Source organism: Ursus arctos, unplaced genomic scaffold, assembly GCF_023065955.2.
Source record: "Ursus arctos isolate Adak ecotype North America unplaced genomic scaffold, UrsArc2.0 scaffold_36, whole genome shotgun sequence".
In the NCBI taxonomy this organism is placed as follows: Eukaryota; Metazoa; Chordata; class Mammalia; order Carnivora; family Ursidae; genus Ursus; species Ursus arctos.
In genome coordinates, this window is record NW_026623050.1 from 8,988,689 (window position 1) to 8,999,194 (window position 10,506).

The 10,506-nt window shown below is 41.2% G+C and overlaps 1 protein-coding gene across 1 annotated transcript; it reads left to right on the top strand.

Annotated features, from left to right (window-relative positions):
* The first annotated feature begins 37 nt into the window (after positions 1 to 37).
* On the top strand, positions 38 to 9,721 carry CCNDBP1 (cyclin D1 binding protein 1). Its single transcript, XM_026479890.4, has 11 exons — positions 38 to 298; positions 474 to 533; positions 824 to 903; positions 3,600 to 3,681; positions 4,432 to 4,528; positions 4,701 to 4,774; positions 5,734 to 5,810; positions 6,120 to 6,400; positions 7,738 to 7,798; positions 8,986 to 9,032; positions 9,286 to 9,721. The coding sequence occupies exons 1-11, from the start codon at positions 190 to 192 to the stop codon at positions 9,398 to 9,400; spliced, it is 1,083 nt and encodes a 360-aa protein (XP_026335675.1). The 5' UTR covers positions 38 to 189; the 3' UTR covers positions 9,401 to 9,721.
* The last annotated feature ends 785 nt before the right edge of the window (positions 9,722 to 10,506 follow it).

Consider the following 10,506-nt stretch of genomic DNA (forward strand, 5'->3'; position numbering starts at 1 on the left):
GGAAGAAAGGCGAGGCCCCGCCTCGGGGAATCAGAAGGGGTGTGGCGGGTGCTCTGGGGCGGGGCCGGGCGGGTTGTTGTCGGAAACGAACCCGGGTCTGTGACTCCCGGAAGTAGAGCGCCTACTGCATTGCGGCCCTGGCAGCTTCCGTGGCCGCTTTTGTCTGGAGGTTCCAAGCGAGCTACTGAGATGGCGAGCGCAGCTGCACCGACAGCGGCAGTCCCCACCCCAGCTCCGCCTTTGGAGCAGATCCGGCACTTGGCAGTGGAGCTGCGGTTGCTCCTGCCTGGAGTGCGGGGTGAGCTGACGCCGTTGAGACGGGCGACCGCAGGGGCGGGCTTGGTTCGGGAAGAGGCCGGCTGTGGCGCCGGCGGGGGTGGGGGCTCGGGCGGTGGAGGTGGGGGCCGGGGGTGGCTCGGCTTACTTGTACTCTTCCTTGTGCCTTCGCCCGGCCTTCGTGCCATACCCACTAGTCGGCGAAGCCCGAGAGACCACCAAGGAGTTTAATCCTGAGACGTTTTGGAGGAGACTCAGTGAGTGCCTCTCCTGTTGGGGACTTGTATTTCTCATCCCTTCCAGTGTACCGACCCCTTTCCCTCCCGCTTCCCCCCCCCCCACGCCCCCGCGCCGCATCTTCTCAGTGGGGATACTTCACCTTACCCTTCCCTTGCACTTCGGAGCTTGGGATATGAAACATTGATTTGGGGAGGTGTTTTTGAGACTTAGCGGGTAAGGCTGACATCGTCCAAGTCCTGCAGCAGGTGCAGGCTGACCTTTTGGCACTAACATACTGGCTCCTCCCTCCTCCTCTGTCATCCCTCAGACGAGGCAGCTGTGAACGTGTCACGGGAAGCCACAACTCTGACTGAAATCTTCTCTCGAGTTCCACTGCCTTCTCCACAGGTGGGCTTTACTTTCCTGCAGTCCTTGTGCTGCCTCGTTCATGAGGAATCCAGTCATTTTCTTTCCACCTTTTACACTTAAGCCAGGAGATTTATTTTCCACACCTGTCCAATAGGATTGCCGTTCTCACCTCACAGGATTGCGGTGAAGGCCAAATTGCCACGTGCGGTACCTGGCATTGCGTAGGCAGGTCTTCTAAATAGGTATCGGTTCAATCTGCAGTTCTTCCTGGTTATTTCCTTTCTGGTACATATTTTTTAAAACACTCGCTATTTGCCTAGGTATTTTCACGTAGGTGATTCCCATCTGACAGATGAGTAAACAGGCTTAGAGGCTCAGGTTAAGGTAAATAAGCAGGGGAGCTAGGATTGAAATTAGGGTCTATGGTGTCTAAACTACCTTTTATGTTATACTACATAATACCTTTTTTGTATCGAATTACTTTTTATATTTAATCAGTAACATATACAGTATAAAATTCAGAAGATGTCAAAGTTAAGTGTGCTAAAAAGTTTATATTTCCCTTATTCCATATATATTCAATGCATATACATGCTTATGTGTATGTGCCTGCTTCTTTTTTTTTTTTTTAAGATTTTATTTATTTATTCGACAGAGACAGAGACAGCCAGCGAGAGAGGGAACACAAGCAGGGGGAGTGGGAGAGGAAGAAGCAGGCTCATAGCGGAGGAGCCTGACGTGGGGCTCGATACCCTAACCCCGGGATCACGCCCTGAGCCGAAAGCAGACGCCTAACCGCTGTGCCTCCCAGGCGCCCCTGCCTGCTTCTTTTTTTACACAAATGATAGGATACCATAAAAACTTTTCTGGTCCTTCCTTTTTTAAAAAAATTAACAACATGGATTGCACATTGATTCTTAGCAGCACATATAAAGTTGCTCAGTTCTTTGTAATGCTGCATGGTATTCAATAGAGTGGATATAACCATAATTTATTTAACCAATACTTTATGTGGACATTTAAGCTCTTTCCAGCTTGTAACTCTTACAAACAGTGCTGAGATAAATTGCCTAGGACAATCTTTGTATGTATGCCTATCAGTAAAAAAAAAAAAACAAAAAAAAAAAACCTCTGGGAAGTGGAATTGCTGGAACAAGAATTTATGCATTTTTATTTTTATCTTTAAAAATATTTTATTAGAGAACACGAGTGATGGAGAGGGGCAAAGGGAGAAGCTCAGCAGGGAGCCCAACTTGGGGCTCAATCCCAGGACCCCGAGATTACAACACAAGCCAAAGACACTTAACCGACTGGGCTACCCAGGCACCCCAAATTTATGCGTTTTTAAATAACCTGTTATTGTAAAACCGATGAAAGTAAACATGTTGCCTATGACCAGGTATGCCTTATGCTGTTTTTCTAGAACTAGGTATACTTAATTTAGGAGTACAGTTATTTAAAAATGCCATATTCATTGCCTTATTTGGTTTTCATAATAGTTTCATTCTCTTTTTCAATCTATATATCCAGATGTTTTGAAATGAAAAAATATTCTTTGGCTAAACCTACAATGATAAACTCTCTTCCCCCATAGGCCCCAGAGATCTATGATGAGAAAATAAGAAATGAATTGTTCGAGAGCATTTTAAAAGCTTTGTGCAAGAAAGTCAATATTTATTTTAAAGGGAGTAATACTACCTTATTTTTTTTATCTGTTGTCTCCTTTCTTTCAAGTATATTCAGGACCTGTTGCTAAAATTCATAGCTAGTAGGATACCATGAGGAGGTAGCATAAAACTATTTTTCTCTACATGCTCAGGACAGTGGTTTCATTCATAGGTGAAAAGTTTTATTTGAATTATATGTATTTGACGATTGTTTTCTTAGGATCTTAGCACATTAGTTTACTGAAGAATGGCTTTTCTTTTTAATGAGTTTGGATGTTGAAGCAATGCCACATTGCCATAAAAAATTTTGAACACTCTCAGTCACTGTGCTTATCCACCATTCCAGACTGGTAACTGTTCACGGACTGGCACCAGTCTGTGGACTACATTTTACGTAGCACTGGCTTAGAATTTAGCAGAAAAGTGAGGACAAGGAAGATAGGAGAAAGCCAGTGACTGCTTAGAAGGAAAATAGTCAACATTGAGCAATGTAGAGTCTATGCTAATTACCTTTAGGTATATTGTGATTCTCTTAGAGAGAAAGATCAGACACCTGGCTAATGAATGGTGTAAGGGTTGGCAAACTTTTCTCTAAAAAGTCAGATAGTAAATATTTTAGGCTTTGCAGGTGAACTAGTTCAGTTTGTCCTTGCAGTGAGAACAAAGCTGGAGGTAAGATGTAAACAAGAGTGTGGCTGTGTGCCACTAACACTTTATTTATAAAAACTGGCAGTGGGCCTAATTTGGACCATAGGCCGTAGTTGTCAACTCCTGGTCTAAGATATGGTGAATATCTTACAGTAGATCATGAGTATCTCAGGATGTAGAGTATTAGGATTAGGTTTTTCCTGCTGTTTCTTAATGTTTTATTGAGTTGTCACCTCATTCTCTGGTCCAGCTAACTCCTCTCTGCTATGTGGCAAGAACAGCACCAGGCCTAAGTCATAATAGGACTACAGAAAATGCCTGTAGATCATGCCGTACAGACGTCTGCTCTCTTCTACAGTAGATGAGCTGATGAATCTAATCCATTTTTTTTTCATTCTGAAATTGATCCATCACCTCAAGGAAACCCAGAGGTTCTGTGAACAAGTCCGTGCTGCCGTCAAGGCAATCATTGCAGTGTACTATTCACTTCCCAAGGATCAGGGTAAGCCACTGTGTACGCAGAAATGTTTGGTTTATAGCTAATATGACAGCTTGTGTCCTGAGACTTTTACCTTTTCCTCAGTTTGAGCATGTAATATAACTTTTTCCCATAAAATGCACTCAAGGATAATTTTATAACATCAGTGACCTCCATAAATAAGCCTTTATGCTAAGGTACGGTTGCTGTGGTACTGTCTTCCCTGCTGTGCCTGACTGTAAGGCTTTTAATTCTCACTGGCTCCTCCCTGTCTAACCCATTCTAACCGCTACAGATGCTAGATCTATAGGGGCCTCTCCGAACTCCTCCACCCATATTACATCACACCCTGTTTCTGAGCTCCCTTATGGTTAAGTGAGCTCCAGCTCTGCCCATAGATAAATGCGTTGATTATGATTGTGCCAAAATTATAAATGAATACATGTCTCATAGATCTTCAGGTTAGTCACAGATGGTTTAAACTTCAAGTGTTTCATCCACAGTTGTCAAGGGACCATTGACCTTAATGAATGGATACATGCTGTCACGGAAAGATTTTGTTCCAGATCTGTTTTGGAGAACAGTACTCAGGAATGGTGGGAGGAGCAAGAAAATGACTTGGGGAAATACATAAGACCTGAGTTTTGTGTTGGCACTCCAATTAAAGCATGTGGGTGCACATTACCTCAAGTTCTAAAGGGCTTAAACTCTCAAGAAAGCAGATGGTGACTTCTGGAAAGAAGACCAGGCTACTTAGTCTTTGGGTTTCTCCAGGAATCACCCTGAGAAAGCTGGTACGGAACGCCACTCTGGACATCGTAGATGGAATGGCTCAACTTGTGGATGTGCTTTTCATTACTCCAGCTCAGAGGTAGTAATGCCTCAGTTGGGGTTATCAAGTTAATGAGGTTTCTTGCTTCAGGGAGGGGGGAAAAAAACTCATTTCAACAGCAAAGTTACTAACAGCCAAGAATGATGACTAGCAGGAAGGAGCTTCTAAGGAGAGAGGAACCTTATATATCCTTATTGATTCCTTTCTCTAGCCCAGAGAACAGTGACCTTATTTCCTACAACAGTGTCTGGACTGCATGCCAGCAGGTGCCTCGGATACCAAGAGGTGGGTGAGAGTGGGAAACAAGCCATTGATTCTTCTGGCCAAAGCAGACAGTTCTCTCCTATCTAGTTTCTAGTTTTGTAGCACGGATGTATTTTAACTTATAGTTTAGTAGAATACATATAGTTTATTATCAATATCAAAAGATAAGTATTAATATTTTTTCTCAGTCTTTAGTTCTCATACTTTTTTAGCCCTCTTTCTGTGGCCCTATCTTGTTGAACAAATGTGGTTTGTTCTCCTGGTCTTTCCCAGAATGCACTGAAGCACTTACGAGGTAGCGCGAGCTAGATCAAAAGCAGTGTTCATCCAAGAGGACCTTGATGAAAAACATTGTGTGACCACTTTTTTTAAAAAGATTTTATTTATTTGAGAGAGTGATCGAGAGAGAGAGCACAAGTGGGGTGGGGGCTAGAGGGAGAGGGAGGAACAGACTCCCAGCTGGGCAGGGAGCTAGATGTGGGGCTCGAACCCAGGACCCTGGGATCATGACCTGAGCCGAAGGCAGACACTTAACCGACTGAGCCATCTAGGCACCTCTCGTATGACCATTTTATTTTTTGTGGTGAATGATGAAAAGCTTTTTTTAAAAGATTTTTATTTATTTATTTGACAGCGAGAGAGGGAATACAAGCAGGGGAAGTGAGAGAGGGAGAAGCAGGCTTCCCGCTGAGCAGGAAGCCTGACTCAGGGCTCAATCCCAGGCCCCTGGGATCATGACACAAGCCAAAGGCAGACACCTAAGGAACGAGCCACCCAGGCGCCCCAATGATGAAAAGCTTTTTAACTCCTATCTGGGTACCCAGAGGATGGTATTAAACAAATTTTACATTAAACCACTGCTCTTGTTGACTCTCCTGGGCGCTCTCCTCAAATGGGAACACTATTGGTTGTCAGTTGCAGACTTGACAGAATTGTAGGTTTCTTCTTTTATTCTAGTGCTTCTGATTTTTCACTCATAGATAACAAAGCTGCGGCCCTTTCAATGCTGACAAAGAATGTGGATTTTGTGAAGGATGCACATGAGGAAATGGAGCAGGTGAGGGGACAACTCCATGATAGTAGATGAGAATATAAAGAAAGGAGGTGGCCTGAGCATTGACTCAGTAAAGTCCCATCCTCAATCCTGGATTTCAACTCCCATCTCCTACCCCGTGCCAGCGTGTGATTTAGTACCATTCCCCTCTGTCCATTGCCAGGCTAGGAGAGTGAGAACAGAGTTTATGAAGTGATTCAAGTCTGTGGCCATTGGTGAAGTAGCTGGCTGATGTTTTGGGATAACTCAGACATGATGCTGAAAGTATAACAGGCTCTCTCTCTCTTTTTTTTTTTTTTTGACATGTCTTAGGCTGTGGAAGAATGTGACCCATACTGTGGCCTCTTAAATGACAGTGAGGACAACTCTGACAACCATGGTGATGAAGAGGATGATGGGTTGGGGTGTCCAAACAATCGGGACTTATATTGGTCAGAGGAAGATCAAGAGCTCATAATCCCATGCCTTGCACTGGTGAGAGCATCCAAAGCCTGCCTGAAGAAAATCCGGATCTCAGTGGCAGAGAATGGGAAGAAAGATCAGGTGGCCCAGCTGGATGACATTGTGGATATTTCTGATGAGATCAGCCCTAGGTAAGCGGGATCCCTACTTGAAACATGTGAGCAGCAGCATATGATCTTAGCTTGTGCTGTCACCCCAAGCTTTTCCCCCAGTTTTTTATTTTAAAAATATTCAACCTATAGGAAAGTTGAAAAAGTATTGCAGTGAACACCCATATACCCTTCATCTAGATTCACCTGTTGTTCACACATTTTTTTCAATATTGGTTTATTTCTGTATGGACGTGCCATTTCTGGTAGGATGTGCCATTTTTCTCCTGAACCATTTGAGAGTAAGTTGCAGACATCAATGACATTTCACCCCTAAATACTTCAGAGTGTATCTCCTAAGAACAGATATTCTTGTTATTACATCCAAGAAATTTAACAATGAATAGAATGATATTTAATATTCAAATTCCCTCTTTTGTCTCTAAAATGTATTTTATGGCCTTTTTTTTTTTTCTTTCTTTCTTTTTAATCCAGGGTTCTGCCATGGTGTCACATTGCATTTGGTTGTCATTTCTTGCAGTAGTCTGGTTTGATTGTAGTCTTTTGTAACTATAATAGTCACTGTCCTTTTTAGTATTTTTTTACTTTTACTTTTTAAAGAATCTAGGTCAGTTGTCTTGCAGGCATCCAAAAATCTAGATTCATGTAATTGTCTTTTTCATTATTATCGATTATATTCAAGTTAAAATATTTTTTCGGCAAGGATATCAGATTCTTGAGTGTTTTGTGCTTCTCATTGCATCATATGGGGAAGGCACGTAATGTTAGTTTGTCCCATTATTGGTGGTACTAAATTTCATCACTTGGTTAAAATAGTGCCCACTTGAGTGTGTTTGATGGATGAGCTCCACTTGTATCAGTTATTAAATTAATGGTTTCAGATCCTCCCATTTTTAAAAAGTATTTTAGAGAGCGAGAGCAGTGAGGAGGGGAGGGGAGGGGCAGAGAGAGGAGAAGAGGAGCAGACTCCCCACTGAGCACGTAGCCCAGAGGGGTGGGGGTCAGTCTCCAGCCTTAGACTCGGAGACCGTGACCTGAGCCAAAACCAAGAGTCAGATACCTAATCCACTGAGCCACCCAGGCACCTCCAGATCCTCCCATTTTTAACTGAATTAGTCATGTCCTATCTTATGGGCCAAGGGAGTTTTTTCCCCCCAGCTGCCTAGTGAAATGGGGTATATATGTATGTTCAGTAAATACCAGTTGAATTGGTTCTGGTTGCCCAATTTAAGGAATTGATAGGCATTTATTGGACAGTTAGGTTCTCACTGGTCACATCCTTAACTGTGTACTGGAAACCACCCAGTTGAGCTTTGTTCCTTTTTTTGTTAATGGTTATTTTTGCTTTCTGCCCTTAGTGTGGATGATTTGGCTCTGAGCATATATCCACCTATGTGCCACTTGACTGTGCGAATCAACGTAAGTACCAACTTTGAGGGACTAGCTACTGACCTAACTGGTAGGATTTCACTAACCACTAGTATTTCCTTTAAGCTATAGGGAATATATTTATTTGTTACACTTGGATGGAAGAACAGCAATAATGTCACAGTTCTTACATGTATTTCTGCTTGATAAATATTTACTGAAGCCTTGAGTTCTGGTAGTACTCTTTTCCATAACCACTTGGGTAATCACTTAGAAGAACCCAAAGACCTTAGAAAATGCTACTTTGAAAAGAAATTCTGAATTACCCCAGTACTTTAGGATCCTGTTAACTTAAAGTCATTAAGTTTTTGATTTCTGGTGTAGGCAAAAATACGTGTCCAGAAACATACTGTGTTCTAATATAAACACATTGGGTGATTTAACTACAGAGGGTCAAGCTCTTTATAAAAATCTGGTGTTATTTTATTTTTCAAGTCCTGGGTCCTGTGCTAGAGAGAATTCTCTTGTCTTACTTTTAGAGACTCAGATTATCTCTACAGTCACTGGGAAGAGAAGTAAAACTGCCAAATGGCTTATATCTTACATTCAGAATTGTCAGTCTTAGAAATACTTGATAAATTAGGTGGTGGTAATTAAATTCATCAAATGTATCTTCACGGCGTGTGAACACCTTAAAGTAGAATAGGATCCTTTTGGGCATTAACTTTTTTTTCACATTCACTTTCTAAAAATTGACGTCCTAAGAAATAAACATCTTATGCCTTGTCAATTACCCCAAATAAAAATTTTAAAATGTGTACCATATATTGGTGGCATACGTATGTCCTCATTTATCTTGTTATTGGTGTGCTTAAAATTCTGTACATAAATTTTTTTTTTAAAGGAACACTAGCTGTTTCTGCTATATATTTGGAGCTATCAGCAGTTGGGGTAAATTCAGGTTATATTCTAACTTGTTCTAGTTTTTTAAATTTAAAAGTAGTAAAAAAATTTTAAAAACATAGGAATGCTATAACAAAAATATTAATAAGATTTCGTAAATAGAGAAGAATCCTATAATCCTACCACCCTAATCTAATCAGAATTTTTGTTTTTATGTTTCCTTCAAGGTTTTTTTTTATATAGTTTTTTATTACTTGAGTCTTTTAACATATCTTAGCTCTTCTTCCCTTTTTATGTGGGGCTCAGGGTGAGTAATTTCTTTGTTTCTTTTCTAGTCTGCAAAACTTGTATCTGTCTTAAAGAAGGCACTTGAAATTACTAAGTGAGTATGAGGACTTCTCATCAAATAGCTTTTTTGAGAATAAACCCATCCAGTCATTCTCAATTCCCAAAGCCCCACTTCAAGAAGTGGAAGAAGGTGGGTGTGGTATTTTCTTTCCACTTGGGTTGTGGAGCAGCGAAGTTTCTACAAAGAAACTTGCCTTGTCTTACTAGTTTCCTCTGTGCTCCCTGGTGAGAGGATTTTCCCCTGACAGTATAAGATTAACTCCTCTTTTTCCCCATTCCATTTGCAGAGCAAGTCATGTGACCCCACAGCCGGAAGATAGTTGGATCCCTTTACTCATTAACGCCGTTGATCACTGCATGAACAGAATCAAGGAACTCACTCAGAATGAACTTGAATTGTGAGTTTTCAGGCTCATTTGTACTCTCCTCTCTCCTTTCTTTACTATCACAGGTAGCCTCTGATGTCTGCTTTTAAAAGGGGGCTAGAGCTCTCTGGATCAAAAGGGAGTTCCTGTCCATACTTGTCAAGAGACACTATTACCAAAGATTGTTGGTTAGGCCAGACTGGCAATTATTTATAAGCTATATGAGTGTGATATATTTTTCTGTGCTAGATTCAAAAGGTAATAGCATGAGTTTGTGTTCCTGAATCGCCTTTCAGAGATTTGTGTAGAAGCTGCCCTATTCCCTATTTACAATAAAGTGTGTTGTTTCATTGCTTAACATGTTCATAGTCTTAATAAAATGCTGATCTGCCGGTAATTCAATAAGTACCCTTCCAAAGTTTCTTTCTACCAGAAATACAGTGGTTTGAGACTAGCACATTGCTTTCATTTGGATTTATAGGTCTAAAGATCTGATTCTGATCAGAACTGTATTTAGAACAAAAACACCTGTCTTTGTTTATTTTTATTTATTTTTTAATTTTTAAGATATTTATTTGAGCGAGAGAGAGAGAGAGGGGGAGCGAGCGCATGAGCAGAGGGGACGGGCACAGGGAGAAGCAGACTCCACTGAGCAGGGGGCCTGATGCAGGACTTGATCATGACCTGAGCCAAAGGCAGATGTTTAACCGACTGAGCCACCCAGGTACCCAATACCTGACTTTATTTAGAGAAGATGACTTCAGCACTCCTCAGAGTGCTTCAGCATATTATATAATATCATTATTCTTATCATTAAGTCCTGAATATTATTCCATCCATGCTTCCAAAATTATTTTTTAGTATTGAGCTCATTTATTAGGTTTGTCCACTTTATAGAACAGATTTGTTTTTCTTACGCATACTTATATTATTGTTCTGTTATACATGACATGTGTTTCCAAATGTAAATACAAAATTTTTGTACACCAAAAATTTGCAAATGTATAAGAGAGTTTATATAGTCTTAAGGGCCTTTTCAGTTAAGCCTTTTGCACGACCATCACCATTTAATTATATTTTTGCATTGGTGCAGAAGATCACCTATTGGAAAGCAAGGTAAACCTGTATGATGTGTATTCTGGT